The 18,487-nt window shown below is 37.2% G+C and overlaps 2 protein-coding genes across 5 annotated transcripts; one reads left to right on the top strand and one right to left on the bottom strand.

Moving 5' to 3' along the window:
• Positions 1-1,696: 1,696 nt before the first annotated feature.
• Positions 1,697-15,314, top strand: LOC147536216 (RNA helicase family protein). Of its 4 annotated transcripts, none has more exons than XM_086639175.1 (24): positions 1,697-2,040; positions 2,416-2,764; positions 2,877-3,024; positions 3,488-3,562; positions 3,662-3,751; positions 3,874-3,953; positions 5,984-6,053; positions 6,139-6,224; positions 6,949-7,021; positions 7,158-7,253; positions 7,397-7,496; positions 8,157-8,203; positions 8,299-8,382; positions 8,485-8,538; positions 8,620-8,720; positions 8,977-9,067; positions 9,211-9,375; positions 12,482-12,571; positions 12,734-12,805; positions 13,473-13,571; positions 13,697-13,783; positions 13,963-14,016; positions 14,122-14,189; positions 14,977-15,314. In XM_086639175.1, exons 2-24 carry the CDS (start codon positions 2,670-2,672, stop codon positions 15,107-15,109), a joined length of 2,058 nt encoding a protein of 685 aa, XP_086495301.1. In that variant the 5' UTR covers positions 1,697-2,040; positions 2,416-2,669; the 3' UTR covers positions 15,110-15,314. The 4 variants fall into 4 exon arrangements, with proteins under 4 accessions (XP_086495301.1, XP_086495302.1, XP_086495303.1 ...); XM_086639176.1 differs by having other exon boundaries at positions 1,721-1,934; XM_086639177.1 differs by having other exon boundaries at positions 1,732-2,040; positions 2,895-3,024.
• On the bottom strand, positions 9,370-11,362 carry LOC147536217 (uncharacterized). Its single transcript, XM_086639179.1, has 2 exons — positions 10,377-11,362; positions 9,370-10,272 (listed from the first exon to the last, which is right to left on the bottom strand). The coding sequence occupies exons 1-2, from the start codon at positions 11,316-11,318 to the stop codon at positions 9,403-9,405; spliced, it is 1,812 nt and encodes a 603-aa protein (XP_086495305.1). The 5' UTR covers positions 11,319-11,362; the 3' UTR covers positions 9,370-9,402.
• Positions 15,315-18,487: the final 3,173 nt, after the last annotated feature.

Below are 18,487 nucleotides of genomic sequence, written 5' to 3'. Positions count from 1 at the left end.
GAACATGTTAAAGGCAATGTATTTATCACACAAGACTGGGTCGAAACAAGTTGACCTAACTTGGTTATAGGCAATGCCTAAACTTGAGGGTGTTTCTCGCCCACTTTTCTTCTTCTCTTCCTCCGACGAAAGGGTCGGCCAGCAATCTCCAACGGGCGACATGATTTTTTTTTCTTCGCATCTCTCTCGCTAAGCTTTCCTTCGGCGACAACAACCTCGACGAATGGGAACTCCTGTCCCTTCACTTAGGAAGGGCTTCCAACCAGGAAACCCTTCTACTAGATTTTTACCATCAGGGACTTAGAGAGAAAAAGAGATGAGAAGAGAGAGAGAGAGAGATCAGAAGAGAAGGAGAAAAATGAAGAAGAAGAAGCAGTGGAAGGTTTTGTTTAGGTTTAATGTCGTCGGCCGGGGTTCAACCTTTGCTAGTTTATTGACCTAACAACGTCAATTATGCGGTTAGGTCAAACTTAACTAAGGCATTGCCCTCAATGGACCACGTTGCCTCTAACCTGTTACGGGATTGCCTTTAGTAAGATTGCCTTTAACAACTTTGGGCATTGCCTATAAAATCTCCCATGACCTATAGCTTGACGAATGAAATTGCCTAAAGCCTACATAAACTACTTTATTTGTACCCAAGTTCAATATTCCTGATTTGCATTTCCATGGGATCGAATCTGGGACCTTTGCAATTGCAAAGTATATTTTGAAGTGTTAGAATCTTTGTTGAAGTCCAATTAGATATTATATAGTTATTTAATATTAGGAGTTTCTGTATTTCTAGACATTGGAGTCCTTAGTTGAAGTTTAATAATTAGTAATCCTAATTAAGAATGAGGAATGTGGTTCTAGTGACGGATTTTTTCGACTCTGATTTATCATCTCTTTGTCCATGACAAGATAAACCGATACCATAAGTATGGCTGCTTACAGTTAAATCATCTTTGGTAGAGAGGGTGAGAGAGAGTTTGGAGAGAACATGAGACGAGGGGACTTTGTGATCGAGAGATTTAGTCGGATTTCATCACTGCTTTTCATCATCTGTCTTCATTAAATGAAAGGACTCTTCTTTGTAGAAATGGTTTGTTGTGTAAGAGTCTTTCTCTCTCTCTCTAGAAATGGTTTCAAGGCGGGTATTATCATGGATGTGCGGTTATATAATTCTACAGAGTTTGATTCATATTGGTATTCATCTTGTGTAAAGATTTTAGAGAAGTCAGAAGTTGATTCAAAGTCCAAAGATTGACAATATCATCCAACCAAACCCTATCGAGATCAAGATCAGAAACAAGATCTTCAAATTTGGTAACATGCTTGTCGACAAAAGTCGTTGTGATCAACAATTTCGCCGGATTCCTTTCTTCGTTCCTAAATAAATGTTATTTTCTTTGTTGGTCTTTAGGGCTTGTTTTTGTTGATCTTTAGGATCTTTTTGTTATTTTCGTTTTTAGTTAGGATCGAGTGTTTGATCAAGAACAACCATTGAGAGTTTCTTCAACAACTTACAACTCTCTCCACCGATGTACCGATAAAGAAGAGGCGCAGACCGACGATTTACAAGCCGACGGTTGATGGCGAGAAGAGAAGAAGGGGGAAGAAGCAACGGTTATAAAACTACCCACAATGGTTAGTGGTGACTGCACCAGAAAGTAGCCCACCAGTTAGATCAGACAACTCTAGAGGCACCCCAAGTGGGCATAACTTGACTTGTTTGTCTGTTTCGGTTGTGTCTTTTGATTTTCAACTTCATGATGTAATTCTCATTAGCCTTTTGGCCTGTTAACGAAGTTTGATTCAAAAAAAAAATCCTAATTAAATTTCTAATTAGAAGTTTTAGTCAGAGTTCATAGTTAAAACTTTGACTACTCTAGTCTCTAGACAGTTTAGCAAACAAACTCCCGCCTCTCTCTCTCTCTTGATTCTTTTCTCAGGTACATCTCGCCCTCTCTCCATTGTTGCTCTTTTCCTCTCAAACTTCAACTCCAACTTCCTTTCAACTAGGGTTTCATCCACATCACTCTCTCCTTTTCTCTTCAGGTAAGACATTCGTATCTCTCCCAACCATCAATTTTGATTCTACTTCAATTTTGATTAGTAAGTGCTATTAAATTTTCCTTCTTATTTCGATTAAGTGTTTCATCTAATTAATTTTCGTTCTGATTTCGACTAAGTGAAAAATCATGTCTAGAAACCTTTTCATGGTAAATCAAATAGTATGATTTTGTAGAATATGTTAAGATTTTTCTGCATTTTTTTCATGGGTTTTCAGGTTATGGCTAGGGTTGTTTTTAAGGTTCCTATCCTTCAATTGTTATACTAATTATTTCATCAGATAGTTGGAGTTGGAGTCTGGACTAAGTTGAGCTAAAGTGTATATGTTAAATAGTCCCTTTTTTTGATTTTGTATTGTAGATTATATAAGTGTTTGATAGAACTACAAAAGTGTTCGATTCCAAACCAAACGATATTGGACTGAATTGGACAACCCCATATAACGGGTTTGACAGAACTGTCTGTGGTTGGTGGTAACGGATTACACCTTTGCGTTCATATAAACTACGTTCTCAAGATTTGCCTAGACCAAAAGCGATAACACTGCATTAGACCGAAAACTAGTTCAGGGACAAACCTTCCCAACCGGAGCTTACAAAGGAGAGATCAAAATTATGTCTCGATTCTGGAAGCCAGGTTCTGAGAAGCCCCGCCTCATCGACGACGAAGAAGGCGGCGTCATTTTCTTCTCTGCCACTCCCTCCGCTGGGTATGTACTTCCCCACCAAAACCACCTATTGCTCGTAACAAGTTTGTTTCATCTTTATTGTAATATATGTTTCTTTTCTTGCCTTATCTGAGTTCTTTCGAATTTCGCATAGATATGGGTCGTCTTCCAGCATTGAGAGGCAAAGACAAAGACTTCCAGTATTCAAATATCGGACTGCTATTCTTTACCTCGTTGAAACTCATTCTACCACCATTATTGTTGGTGAAACCGGTAGTGGAAAAACAACTCAAATCCCTCAGGTACTACTTTTTTTTTTGAAACTTTTGAATTAATATTGAAAAAGAGAAAAAGTATATACAAGAAGAAGAACGACAAAACTGAAAACAAAGGGAGGCACACCGATAAAACAAAATAGCCTCCCAAATGGACACTGTCCATATAAGAAAAACTCCTATCCCAAACTGAATCCTTTTCCAACTCTGAGAGGATTAGCCTATTTGAACATTATATCGACTCTATCTCAAACTGAATCCTTGTCCATAGGTAGCATGAGACTAGTTTCGTGTTTCTTACTGAAGTGTAAAAGGGAAACAATAGCTCTTGATATTATCAGGTTTGCTTTAAGTAGAAATCATTCAGTAAATTCATAATTCAAATTGTGCATCTCTAATATTTGATCCATGTTGTAAAGTTATCACTTTCTTTTAGTAATGAGTGTCTTATTGAACTTAACTTTCTTTTCCTTTTCCGCTTTGATTTTAGTACCTCAAGGAAGCAGGTTGGGCTGAAGGTGGAAGGATGATAGCTTGTACACAACCCAGACGATTGTCTGTCCAGGTTTTCCACTGTTCTAGTTAGTGCGAAATTTTATTTGATCATATTACTCGACTAGTTGGCTATATAGATTACTAATTTGCTGTGATACTTTATCTGCAGGCTGTTGCTTCAAGAGTAGCTGAAGAGATGGGTGTCAAACTTGGCGAAGAAGTCGGATATACTATTCGTTTTGAAGATCTTACCAACCCAGTAAGACTTGTTCTATTGATTACTTTGATCCGTCTTAAGTCATGTCATTATTTGCTACGACAAGCTGTGTTGGTGGTGGTGGCATCAGCTAATTAAAGCATTTTTTCTCCATATTATTACAGGGTGTAACGAAGGTCAAATTTCTTACGGATGGTGTTTTACTAAGGGAAATGATGGAAGATCCTCTTTTGACCAAATATAGGTACCAATTATGAATTTGAATCTTATTCGGTGTATCTTCTACCATCCTTTTAAACTTAATTTTAAATAGGATTTAGCATGAATTTGTATATCAAATGTTTCAAATTTAGTTAGTTTACTCATTAAACTGCTTTTGACCTAGACCTTGTGACCCTGCTGTACCTCAAAATTGATGACTCCTTGTCATTGTCCTTTAGCGTTCTAGTTCCAAATTTTTGCTGTTAAAATATAAAAGTATTAGCAAAATTTAAATGAGCTAAAAGTCCTCATAGGGGCTGGAATAGTGTTAGAGAAATAAATGTAGAGGTTTTCAGGTTTTACAAGCAATTTTTTTTTCAACTAGAAACATAGAGGGCATCTAGTCTACCAGCCTACACACAATATATATAAAAAATAGTTTCGGCATTTATCTCTCGAAAGGTGCATCAGGAAGAAAGAGGAACCCTTGGAGAGGAACAAATATAATTGTAAGAGGAAGAAATAAGGGATATGAAGAGAACAAGTAAGAATCGTCCGAAACAAATAGGCATACGGGAGTGCTACAATGACAAAATCCTTAACATAATTCTTGACTTAATAACTCATTATTCACTAAAAGACAAATTTTTTTCGAAGTTTGACTTTGATATGAACCGTTCTTTCCACAAATTTTTTTCGAAGTTTGACTTTGATCTGAACCGTTCTTTTGACAATGACTCATAGGCATATATGTTTAGATGGGAGCCATGGGACTAGGGGTGGGAATCGGGCGGGTTCAGTCGGGCCCAGGCATAATAGAGTCGGACTCGAGCACTACAATGCCTAGCCCGCTACTAGTTGTCGGGCGGATCGGGCCGGACAAATTTAACCAATTCAGGGCCCGTAGCCCGTCCGAGCCCGCCTGCCCGAGCGGACTTCAACGGTCACGGGCCGGATGGGCTCGGGTTATTTTGAGAAAAAAATATAATTTTTTAAATCACCCATTTCATTTATAATTATGTTTTTAGTTAAATTACCCAATTATCTCTCTGATTTATGAAACCCTAAATTATCCTTCTTTTTTTTTGGAAAAGATACTCCATTCAATTGCCAAAGGCTAAGTAAATACAATGAAGTAAACAACAAGGATAAGAATTAGGGTTCGAAAGTTGTTGGAATAGCAAACAACAAGCCTCTTGCTTCATTAACTAATTTTTAAGATGAGTTGAAAGGCTTAACCGCGTCATTTAATCGTTAGATCATCGGCGTATACCCAAGTACCCAACATCATCTTTTATCGTCTTTACTTCAGACGTGATTCGACTAGGAGTGTTGTGTTTGAAGATTTGTTATTTAAATCTTTATGGTTTGAGATGGTGGAAAATGGTTGGGACTTCGGACGATGGGTATTCTGTCATTTGTCTAGGAATAATGGAGGTTAGGGGTGGAGGGGTGGTTTGGTAGAAGTGGTTTTGTGTAGGGTGGTTTGGTGGAAGTGGTTTTGTGTAGGGTAGAGGAGGTGGGTGCTGTTGCAAGTCGGTTGTTAGAGATTTAGGGCTAAGTAGAGGATGGAAGCAAGGGTTTGGGTCTCCTTTTATAGAAGAGATATTTTGATCCAACGGTTGTGATGTCTATTTAATCTCAGCCGTTGGATCTTTATAATCTTAAATAGTCTAGGGTTATTCAGACGGGTGGGTTGGATCATGTTTCGGGTGGGCGGATCGGGTGCTACTTTGGGCGGGCGGGCCTAATGAGGCGGAACTCGGGTAAGACACCTTACCCGAGTCCCGCCCGACCGCAATTTCGGGCCGGGTCCGCCTAAACCAGGTTCCATTCGGATTTCGGGTACTAACGGCCCGGGCGGATTGGGTCGGATCTCGGGTTCCCGGGCCGTTTCCCACCTCTACAGGGGACCATAGCTTTTGACAATAAAGCTTGTGAACTACCCCAATTTGATCTCCCTGAGCCCTTTTTTCATTTAGTTTTTTTTTTCACGAGGTATAGGATTTTTACTAGAGATTAAGTAATGAGATATTCTTCTTACATTTTTATTTCTTTCTTACTCTATGTCAGTGTTATAATGGTCGATGAGGCCCACGAGCGATCCCTCTCAACTGATATCCTATTAGGACTTCTTAAAAAGGTAAAGTTACAGGACTCTTGCTAACTGCCATTCTTTCTGCTGATATGGTATTGTTTTTGTAAGCTAACTATACTACTTATTCCAGATCCAACGTTGTAGACCTGAGTTGCGTTTAATAATCTCATCCGCTACAATTGAAGCAAAATCAATGGCTGCTTTCTTCTGCATCAGGTTTGTTCTTACCATTTGACTATTATGGAGTTAGGTTTTGATTATAGATGTTAGACTTGTTAGTATTGTCATTCTTGTGGGACACGATTTGTTCCTTTAACTTTAGATGTTTGCATATGACTTAATGGGTCGTATTATGTGGGCATAAGGTTGTCTAGATTCACAAAGTACATCATACTTCCCTTATTTTCTATGCCCTTTTGTTTTAATTGCTTCATCCTTCAGATCTATTTCAATTACTCATATGGTTTTGCTGAAGTTGATAAATGGCAAGGTTTTGTACTTTTTATAACAAACAAGTTTTAGTACTTTGGCCCAAATCGTAAGAGAAAACCTTGTCCGAGACTCCCATTACACATTACTTTGCATTCTGACACATGCTTATCGAGTGAGTGCTTAATCAGTTTTAGTTGATTGTTCTCATTGTGAATATAATATTGTGATTCTCTTAAGCAGTGTGAAGTTAAATTTTTTTCCTAAACTTTTCATGTTTACTTTTTACCATATCAAATTACTCGCACCCCATTTTAGTTTTCTTTTTGTCCTTCATAATTTGAAAATTTGAAATAGTATATGTCATAGCCATAAAAGTGTGAAATTTATGTGTTACTTTCATCATATTTCTTCATTTTGGCCTCATAAAACCGACAATAAAATGTCATTATTTCATATGACCTGTCAATGTCTATTAAATTCAAAATTTCTTGTGATCTTGGCAAAGCAGCAACAGAAAACGTGAAGCGAAATCAGCTGAAGATCTTGGCCCAACAAAAGAGCCTGCAATTCTTTCTGTTGAAGTATGCTAGTTTATATCTTTATATGATTATATCTCTACTTTTTAGTTTTTGCCTCTGTGTGATAGTAATTTTCTTTTGGTGCATATTTACCTCTATTTTAAGTTATATTGTCTAACCTATTTTCTTCTACTGTTAGGGTAAAGGATATAATATTCAAATTCATTATCTCGAGGAACCTGCCTCCGATTATTTGCAAGCTGCTGTTTCAACCGTGCTAGCAATTCATGATCAGGTAGATGAGTGGTTAAGGTTTGATTTGATGTCTAAACCGTATTTATGTAATCCCCAATTTCTAAAACATGGATAACGCATATCAATCGCTTATAAATTATTGTGTAACATTCACCATTTTCTTTTCTTACATGTGTTGTCTAGGAACCTGTGGGTGATATATTGCTGTTCCTTACGGGTCAGGATGATATTGATGCTGCTGTTCAATTACTTACAGAAGAGACTCATGGACAAAAGTCTTCAGGTGCTTCTGAATTGGCATTTAAGATATTTAACTTCAGTTTTTCTTGTGTTGAAAAACACATGGCTTTCTATTCTATGATTTCCTGTAGAGTAGTAAACATCAAAAAAAGTTCATACATACAGCCATGGGTAACTGAGTACTTGGTAGTTAGCACTGCTACCATCCTAAAGAAGCAAGCTTATATGCTAGTTTAAATGCTTATTTAAACCTCCAGATTTGCTGTCACTGTCTACTTGAATTTGGGAGGTGTCATGATTACAAAAACTGCTAGGCACAACTTCCGTTTAGGTTTTAATATTTGATATGCTAGGTAACTCCGGGTCTTGTATTATTCTCTCTTGTATCTTTCTTGTAGAGGGTGATGATGACTTGTTACCAAGCTATGCCATTTCTTACTTATTCTAGTAGATTCTGTGTAACCCTTGCATGGTTGGATCTTATATTCCTATGGGGTGGGTGAATAGATCTAGTAAAGTGAACTAGAACAAGATTCTTTTCATGCGTAACACTTTCTTAGTTTTAAGGATTGGACTGGTTATCTGAATTCACCTCTCACATATAAAAATTCAGGCACAAATTTATACATCAAGTTTTTGTACAATTCGTAACCATTCTGATTTTCTACCACTGATTCGGAATGCATGTGTTGTCTCATTTCAGGTCTATTTGTTTTGCCTTTGTACTCGGGGCTTCCCCGTTCAGATCAGGTTGGTAATATATCTTCCAGAGTCTGAACCTAATGTGATATCCTATATATTTAGCTTATCGAAAATCATCTCAAGGACAACTGCTTTATTTGTAGGAACTTATATTTTCGCCTACACCAAGAGGCAAGAGGAAAGTTGTAATATCAACTAATATTGCAGAGACGTCATTAACTCTAGAGGTAACGTCTTTAGATTTTAGGAGAATCTTTTCAAGACTTGTTCAGTGATAACTGTATGTTATAGTTCTTAGCCGTAGTTCTTATATCCTCCAAATTATGCAGGGAGTTGTCTATGTTGTAGATTGTGGGTTCTCAAAACAACGCTTCTATAATCCGGTATGTTTCCCATTTTTCTTTTGTCCATTTAAATGATCTATACTTTATTTATTTAAGGTTTTCTTATTATGTTTTATATAGATTTCGGACATAGAAAATTTGGTGGTGGCACCAATATCCAAGGCATCTGCTAGGCAAAGAGCTGGGAGAGCTGGAAGGGTACGACCTGGCAAGTGTTATAGGTACTTAAAAATTCAGATGCGATGGTTATGCACGTTTCTAGAACTTCCTTAAATTGTAGTTATTTGTAACTGTTTTCACTAATATCGTCGATTTTCATATATTATATACCTAAACGATCGTAAAAGATGAAGTATGTAAATCAGTAAGTCCTTACCCGGAATGACTTATTTACAAGTGAATATCAATTGACCTATACCTTAGCTTTTTTGATGCGCTTACTGACTCACCTATTGGATTTTCTTGCTTCAAAAATAGGTTATATACTGAAGAATACTATAATGAGGAAATGCCTTCCCAGGGAATACCTGAAATGCAGAGATCTAATCTCGTTTCTTGTGTAATTCAGGTAATTAAGTTTGTAGAATAGTTAAAATTAAAAATTTTCTTAGTATCTTGTCTTTTTAAAAATAAACTAAATATGTTAATACATTGTTATTTCGTGTTAAAATGTCAAATGCTAATTAAGCCATTACTATTCTGTTTTGGTAGTTAAAGGCCTTGGGTATAGATAATATTTTGGGGTTTGATTGGCTAGCACCTCCAGCACCAGAAGCAATGGTTAGAGCGCTTGAAGTTCTTTATTCACTTGGGATTCTTGATGATGATGCCAAACTTACTTCACCAGTTGGATTTCAAGTTGCTGAGATTCCTCTAGTAAGTCAATTTTGAACCTAGTTCTCTTTATTTACTTCGTATCAACTCTGTGTTTTTTACAATTGCTTCCTCATCCCCCATTTCTCCAGTTGCAGAACGATATTCTACAATTTGATCAAAAATCAATGACCGAGTAGTAGGATTTGGCACCAGAGCCTTAATACAAGCATTCAACCCTCTTTTTATCTCCGAGTTACTCTCCATAGGTGGGCTCAATGATGGATCAAAGTAGATGCAAGGATTAAGATAAAATCCTGCTGCATGGAGAGGTTGATGTAGTTGATCAGACCACCTATGCTCAATAATTCTAAGCACTTCCTCAATCACCACATTGTTTTTTTCCTCCCAGAGAGCATCTAACTTCTTCTTACACTCAGTCATCGCCAAATAAATGTAACCCATGCATGGTTTTTCTTCCTGATCGACCATCCTGATAATATCCACTAATGGTGAGATAATTTTAAGACAAAAATGTAACTTATTCCAGAAATCAGGCCTCCCCATTATCTTTGCTACTCTCTTTCCTTCTTGCATTTTCACCCATTTGCTCGTAGTCCATTCCTCAGAAAGCATCATTGTCCTCAACCCCGTTCTTTGGTTAAAAATACTATCCATCGATAAGTAACTAGTAGCAAATCTAGTTACTGCAGGTCTCACCAACTCTCTTGCCTTAGTGAACTTTCTCATCATATGCAACACTTGATTGTGGTTGTACATGAAAACCACAATATGCCTACAATCTTGTACAACTTTGTGAATCCTAGCGATGTTTGATACATCTTGGCACATGAGATTCACACAATGTGCTGCACATGGAGTCCAATAAAAATTATATTTCTTATCTTCCATCAACCACTTTCCTGCAAGCTTGTAATTAGATGCATTATCTGTTACAACCTGCAATTAAGTGATTAAGTCAAATATGTCAAAATAAGAACTAAAATATACATCCTAAATAAGAACTAAGATATACATCCAAATACGAAGGGTTAAAGTCTTACTTGAACCACATTCTCGGGACCTACTTCCTCGATGACTTCAGTCAATAGTTTCAAGATGAGTTTTGCATCCTTTACATGTTCAGAACCATCAAGTGATCTCAGAAAGACAGTTCCTTTTGGACAATTCACTAGAAAATTGATGAGGCATCTACCTTTCCCATCTGTCCACCAATCCGTCATAATAGTACACCCATATGAAACCGAGATGGGTCTAAATGTATCTATCCACGTCTTGGTGGAATTGACTGCTTTGACCAAAAGAGGGACTCTCAATTCCTGGTAAGTAGGGATTTTTAACCCCGGACCAAATTGACCAACCGCTTGAATCCTCATAGCAAAACTAACGCTTTTGATTACATTGAAGGCGATCCCATTATCGTAAAAGAAAGCAGCAATATACTCAGCTACATTGTCTCTTCTTCTCCTCGTATGCACATTGTCAATAGGATTTTGCACTAATTTTTTCAAGTTTGGTTTGAAAAAACTATCCATTTGACCATGTACCTTAGGTGGTTTTGGAGCCATTCTACTAGTTGGTGTCCCACTCCCAGACCCACTTCCACCACTAGCTTGTGTACCATCTAAATCTATATAGTGATCTTCCGACTCTTCGTCATTCTCATAAGGTGCATGAGGTGATTTGTAAATATTGACACTATCAATTTGAGCCATCCTCATTCGAGTCTTTTCGTCTCTCTTTTTCCTTCCTTCGGCCATATACCTTTGTATCACTTCTTGTACATCCTTAGGCACCTTAGGACAAACTCTTACATCTTTGTAACCGTCGGCAAGATGTTGTTTGTGCCTATTAATTCCTCCATTACTTTTCATTCCACACAAGTCACATTGCACTCTATTCTTGTCACCATCCACCGGTTGTCCATACTCCCAACCGGGATCACTCGACGGTCTCACACGAGCCGTTGAAGCCGAAGAAGACATATCACTAATTCACACAAACCATATAACTCACAAACTCACACAAACCATATAATTCACAAGTAACTACTAAGTACTAACTAGTAAATAACATTAGTTAAGACTCAAGATTAAGAATAAGTAAAAAAAAAAAAAAAAAAATTAGTTGCTGAAAATTATGAAAAAACAGCAAAAAAAAAGAGATTTTAATAGTATTAATAAGTTAGTAACTACTAACTAACTAGTAAATAACATAGGTTATGACTTAAGATTAAGAATAAGTAAACAAAAAACAAAATTAGTTGCTGAAAATAAAAAAAACAGCAAAAAAATCGATTTTAATAGTATAAATAAGTTAGTAACTACTAACTAACTAGTAAATAACATAGGTTATGACTTAAGATTAAGAATAAGTAAACAAAAAACAAAATTAGTTGCTGAAAATAAAAAAAAAAACAGCAAAAAAATCGATTTTAATAGTATAAATAAGTTAGTAACTACTAACTAACTAGTAAATAACATAGGTTATGACTTAAGATTAAGAATAAGTAAACAAAAAACAAAATTAGTTGCTGAAAATAAAAAAAAAAACAGCAAAAAAATCGATTTTAAAAGTTTTTGAAATTTGAAAAAGAAACAAGAAGAGGGAGAAGATGAACTTAGAATAAACGACTTACCTGATGAAGATTGATGAAGATTGAAGGAGAAGAAGATGAAGTTTCGGCTGAAACCCTCGATTTGGGCGTGAGGGTTAGACCGTTAGAGAGAGAAACAGATTAGGGAATCTGTCCTCGATTTGGGCTGAAGCCCTAAAAAAAATAAAAAGCTGAGGGCACACCCTAACGACTTGGGCCGCCTCACGCTTCCCCTGGGGCGCCTAAAGGCGCTCGCCTAAGCAGCTAAAGGCGCCACCAGGGGAAACCTGTTGTTTTCGCCTCAAAAGAAGGCGACACCTTTGGCAACCTGGCGCTTTGGGCGCTTAGGCGCGCCTTGGCGTCGCCTTTTACAACATAGGGTCTGACACTGATGTATCCTTCAAGATAACAAAATATAAGTGAGAAATGATGCCACTAGTTACTGTAGTAGACCAATTCATTTAGTATAGATACTTACATGTTTGTCTTTAACCTGATTTAGTTTTTTCGTGATTTAAGAAAGAACTATGTGATGAATGTTTCTTTTTGTAGGAGCCAATGGTGTCGAAAATGATTTTAGCGGGTCATCATTTCGGGTGTTCTGACGAAATTATAACTGTAGCTGCAATGCTCTCTGTCCAGGTAAACCAATTCTTCTAGTCTTTCTTTATTTATAAAAGTAGTTACATCAATACATAAAATCTGATCACTATAATCCAGGCTGTCGGTCTTGTATATTAACTTGTCTAAAGAAATACCCTCAATTAGTTAAGAACTGACTTTCTGTTTCTCTTCTCGTTACAGTCCGTTTGGGTTTCTGTTCGAGGATCACAGAAAGAGTTGGATGAAGCTAAGCTACAATTTGCTGCAGCAGAGGTTCTTTATCTCAAATCCCAACTGTTTATTTCAAATTTTCAATAGCTTTTCTCATGATGCCGATGTAATGATGCCTCACTAGTCATTTATCTGAAATCTCAAGATAGCAGATGAAATGTAACTCGAATGTTTGAGTCCCACGTAGTTAGCTTCAAGCTATTTCTTTCCGTCCTGATACTATCGTAACTAAATCCAATTTTACGGAAGCTGCTAGGAATAGGATATCTATTCTACACTGTTGTGATCTAGTATAAGTTTGTCGACACACTCTCATAGCTTTACCATCTTCCCTTGTATTTAAGAGAAAAATAATAGTTGTTGTTGTTACTTGTTAGAATAGCAAAGCTGTGACTGTCATGCTGGGTCTTTTCTTAATATTGATTCCAACTGTTCAAAAAAGATTCTGGGTCTTTCTTTCTTTCTGTTCAGGGACCTTTCCTTGGTTTTAGCGTCATTATCAGGTGCTTTAATTTATCTACATTATAGATAAATTATGTCATAACAGAGAACCCAAAATCATCAATTGGCAGATTTGTCGGGGTTGTTAGGTGTAATTGCTAATTTTCTATCTGTTTTGGTTAAGCAAATTTATGGATTTCTTTTCTTCAATTTTATCTTTCAAATCCTGTATCTATATTCAGCTTACTCATCTTATAACATTATGCAGGGTGATCATGTGACTTACCTGAATGTCTATAAAGGATTCCTTCGGTCTGGTCGATCTTCACAATGGTGTCATAAGAACTTCATTAATTATCAAGCCATGGTAGGTATCTTTGCTTGTACAACTTTAAGAAGTATAGGTTTCTGACTCATCGATCATGTGATAGTTAATTAGTTATTTTGTGTCGAAATGAAGAACTGCACTTCTCTGATTTTCTTTCTTTGCAGAAAAAGGTTCTGGAAACTAGGGAACAACTTGTTAGAGTAGCAAAGCGGTTAGGCATAATTTTGAAGTCTTGTGAAAGAGATACACAGGTTAGCCGTTTGTAGATTAGAAATTATCCTGTCTTTTTAATTCAATTGATGTATCGACTCAATTTGTTTAGCTCTCACAAGAATTAGCTTTCTTTCTTCTTTCTTTTTCGGATTCCTGGGCTATTTTTTTGTCGTTCTTAAAACTATATTGTGTTTTGAATGTATTTCATATGCTGCAGACATTCAGAAAGGCAATCACGGCTGGTTGTTTTGCTAATGCCTGCCGTTTAGAAGTAAGTAATTCTTTGTTGCATTTTCTTGTATGTAAATGACTGAATTAGTTATCATATTGGCTACTTGATTTTTATTTCCTGTATATTTGAATATATTGTTTTCAGGGCGGAACGTACAAGACTCTTAGGAGTTCACAGGAAGTACATGTCCATCCATCATCGGTGCTGTTCAGGTTAGTGAATTTAGTTATCGATACACTTATCTTACCTGTAGCTAAAAAGCTTATCGACGGTTTCCTGCACATTTCATCTATTCGATAACAAACTGTAGATTTTTTTTTCCGAATTAGGATGTTATTTAGAAGTAAATTTAAACTCGGTCTGAGAAATCATGTGTGGATATATGTAACTCCATAGTGGTTTGATGCGTGGAGGATCGTAAGGTTGAATCCCCAAATTGGAAGTGTTTGGATTGGTTTGCTTGTACCTGCTAGGTCCAACTAGTTCTTCATTGGGGCTATGCCCTCTTATGTGTGTCGGACCGGCTTGAGGGAATTACTACGGGGTCATCCGTCCTAAATCCAAAACCCTTAATCCTTAGACCTTGAATACTACTAAGTACTAAACTCTAAACCCTAAACATTGTCACTGGTTCCAAGCAAGGAATGAAATGACCGAAATATTTCCATGTCTACCGAAATTCCCACTGAAACCGCAATCTAAATACTTCCTTTTAACACTGCCTGATGAAGGAATTAAATTTCGAAATATTTCGGCCAAAATGACCGAAATATTTCCATTTCCATGCCTGCCGAAATTTCCACCGAAACCAAAATTTCATTCCTTGTCAATCTAGTTTGTTGCTACTATGGTTGCGTCTAGGTAGGGAAGATACATTTGATCTCCCTCACGAACCTTAGTTCACCAAAAGAAAGAACTTTCTATCAGTACTTTTGTCTTCTTCATTGTTTGATCGATTCAACTATTTGAATTAAGAACTAACATTTCCTACTTTGGCAGAGTAAATACGAAATGGGTAATCTATCATTCTCTTGTCTCAACTGATCGACTGTACATGCGTAATGTCATCGCTATTGATCCATCCTGGTTAACAGAGGCTGCACCTAACTTTTATCAACACCAAAGTCACTGATTCCATCTCTGATGGCATATGGGCAAAAATTTGCAGATTTTAGAACATCACTTTGTAGTTTTCTTTAGAAAATTTGCTGCCAGGAGGTTGTCTTTGTCTGAATTCTGCGAAGACATGCATGGTTTACCTCTTACCCTAGTTCGGGTTTATAGACGAATATTGTAGATTCTTGTGTATTTTTAATGAGATTTATGCAGTTGTTGTCATATGAATGGATGAGACACAATGTTTCTTTAAAAATTGTTTTTTTTAGCATATGCTGTGAAGATAAAAGTGACATAGTAAATCGGAGAAAATGGAAATCTTCTGCGCTTACTGAAAATGACGAATATATCTACCATTTTTAAACAGTTTGAAAAACTCAGATATGTAGTGAAATAAAATGTCGAAATCCATGAACTCTATCAAGTATGATTGTTTCTTTCGTTATTTACTGCTAAGTCATGTCTACCTAGAATCAATGTCTTAGGTGCTGTTTGTTTTTTTATTTTTTCAGATCTGAAATCTGAATTGGGTCTCTATTCAGATTTCAGATGTTTGTTTTTTAATTTTATAAAATCTGAAAATTTTACTGAATTGGGCTAAGGTCTGAATGGGCTGAAAAAGAGCCAATTGCTGAAATTTGTCAAAAGACTCTTCTGCTCCCATAAAAAAAATCTTTCTCATAGCCAAACATTTTACTACCACCGGCACCACCACCACCACCACCAAGCCACCACCGCCAACCAAGCCACCACTGTCAACCACCGCCACCACTGTCAACCACAAACACAAGAGGTTATTTGAGAGATCACAGACTACCCACCACCACCACCAACAGCAGACACCACCACCACTAACGGCAGACACCCACCACCACTAAAAACAAATAACACCCACCACCACTAACAACAGATAACCACCACCACCAACAGATAACCACAAACCCCCAAAATCAAAATGATTTCAGTTTCTTACAAACAAAAGAGGAAAGAAAGTATTAAGATCAAAAAGTTATTTTTACACCATGAAATCTCTACTAGACTTCTGTAACTTCCATGGTGTCCCCAAATCAAGCAGAACAAAAAAACCCTAACTTTTTTTTTATCTTCTGTGCTAGAGAGAGTGTAGCTTTCCCGATCTTTTGCTTAGAGAGAGAGAGATGGAGGGAAGAAGAAAGAAACAGATCCGGTGAGAGTTGTCCATCGCAAGAAGGAAAAGAGTCGACGAGAGCTTTTGAGGGTGAGAGGTTCGGTGATTGGTTGCCATCGCTTAGAGAGAGAGGGTGAGATCCAACGATAACTTTTCCATATGAGAGAGACATGCGGGTAGAGGGAGGGGAGTGGTGAAAAAAAAAACCCTAGTTTTTACCAAGTTTTTAGGGTCTGTTTGCCTTTTTGCAAGGCTAAGGGTTTGTTTGGTCACTTACATAAATGAGGGGTAAAAGAGTCAAAATTTTGATTCAGACATGCTGATTCAGATCTAAAAAACAAACATCTAATTAGTAAAATAGTTCCGCCAATTCAGATTCAGCTAATTCAATTCAGCCAATTCAGATTCAGCCAATTCAGATTCAGACACAAATAAAAAACAAACAGCACCTTAGTGCATTTTTGGGTTGATGTTTTCGGAATGGGAATTGGTTCCGGGACAGCCAAGATTTTGGATGGGGAATCCCTTCTGTTAACACGGTAAGATTGTTGGTGACCCTTCAAAAAAAAATGTTCGATCTCCTCTCGTTACACCATCACCACTGGGCTTAGGGTTGGGAAAACGGTCCGACACCCCGGGGTCCGGCCCGGACCGTTAGGGACCGCTGACCGCGTGCTACCCGAGCCGGGCTTACCCGGCCCGATGGCTCGGGCTTATAGGGCCGAGACTCGGACAGGGGTTCAAATCCGAGTCCCGACCCGATAAACCCGCCCGATGCCCGAGCCGGATGGGAACCCGATAGAGAGCCCGATGTAATTGTTTAGATCCAACTACTTAGTTTCCTTGTTTTCTTCTTTTATTTGTAATCAAATTTCAGAGAGAAAATGAGACGAAGAAGTCTTCCTACCAGGTTCCATTATCTTTGTTTCGTCTCTGTATAAGTTTTAGAGAGGGATAAATTGAGTTTGTGAGAGACTTTGATTCAACTATTCTTCTACTTACAGAGAGATTCAATAGTACTTTTAGGGTCCGTTTGATACGTGTGAAAACCATTTTTTTTCTGATGGGAAAGAAAACCACTTTTTTTCTGATAGGAAAGAAAACCAAAAATTTCTTAAGAAAATCAATTTTTTGTGTTTGTTATGACATAAGAAAATATGATGAGAAATTTTTAAAGGCACCCAACGATTTATTTTCGGCACCCTCTTTACAGAATTAAAGGGCGCCAACTGCAAGGAAGTTGGGCGCCTTTAGAGATTAGCAAATGAAGCTCTCTGGAAACGAACAGCAGCAACCTCCATTGTTCATGGCTATTAGGGTTACAAGAAATAAAAATTAGGGCTACAGGAATCAAAACTAATCAAACACCTAATCGATTAGGATAAGAAAGTAATCAAAAACCTAATAGAAAACTAATAAGAACTAATCGATTAGGGTTAAATGAATCAAAACTAATCAAAAACCTAATCGACCAGGAATCAAAACCCTAACGCGACTAGCGCCAAAATATCACTCTAAACTAGGGTTTGCAAACAGAGATGATTACTTCCGTTAGAGATCCACAATCCTTTTGGGTCATCTTTACATGTTGATGCTTTAAATTTCAATGGAGATTTCAAATGAAGTTTGCGTCTTGCTGATCTTGGCCATCTAGGTGAATGATCTCATTAGATTAAAATTGATGATGACTTATGGTATACATGGAGAAAGTGAGAAAGATGATCAGTTTTGGTTTCAAGTTGCCAAACTTTAGAGAGGGAACAACCATGGTTGGTTAGCTGAGAAAGAAAGAGAGATAAGGGGATTACGGGAGGAAGGAGAGAGAGCGCGACCAGTGAAGGGTTAGAAAACAACTTTCCCACCTTTTTTGTAAGAAAATTTTTAACCCGATTTTCTAACCTTTTTTTCTAACGGAAATCAGTTTTCCGACCTTTTTAGTCCTATCAAACGGAAGAAAATTGATTTTCATACGAAATCAAGTTTCTAACCCTATTTTCACACGTATCAAACAGACCCTTAAGTTTTCTTTTATCTTCATATGAGAAGACCTTGGTAAAGATTCATCACACTACTCCATCAATATCATTATCATAGTTGAGGAGCAAATTGGAGTATCATCAGGAAGCCTCTTTTTTGGTGATCTTCTTTATTACTCTTTATCTCTGATTTTTGTAATGAGTTTATTATTTTTTATGTTGTCAATGATTATGAGTAGCTAACTCTCCTTCTAGGGCTCTATAAAGAAAT

Source organism: Eschscholzia californica, unplaced genomic scaffold (genome assembly GCF_041429995.1).
Source record: "Eschscholzia californica isolate CP2 unplaced genomic scaffold, dmEscCali1.0.p SCAF_5, whole genome shotgun sequence".
NCBI classification, from domain to species: Eukaryota; Viridiplantae; Streptophyta; class Magnoliopsida; order Ranunculales; family Papaveraceae; genus Eschscholzia; species Eschscholzia californica.
Note: the sequence above shows the minus strand (reverse complement) of the source record. Positions and strands in the feature narration are given on the sequence as shown.

Coding starts and splice junctions, on each gene's coding strand:
- LOC147536216 (XM_086639175.1), top strand. CDS start 2,670: ATGTCTCGATTCTGGAAGCCAGGTTCTGAGAAGCCCCGCCTCATCGAC. Junction 2,765..2,876: donor TCTGCCACTCCCTCCGCTGG/GTATGTACTTCC, acceptor AATTTCGCATAG/ATATGGGTCGTCTTCCAGCA. Junction 3,025..3,487: donor AAACAACTCAAATCCCTCAG/GTACTACTTTTT, acceptor CTTTGATTTTAG/TACCTCAAGGAAGCAGGTTG.
- LOC147536217 (XM_086639179.1), bottom strand. CDS start 11,318: ATGTCTTCTTCGGCTTCAACGGCTCGTGTGAGACCGTCGAGTGATCCC. Junction 10,273..10,376: donor GTCCCGAGAATGTGGTTCAA/GTAAGACTTTAA, acceptor ACTTAATTGCAG/GTTGTAACAGATAATGCATC.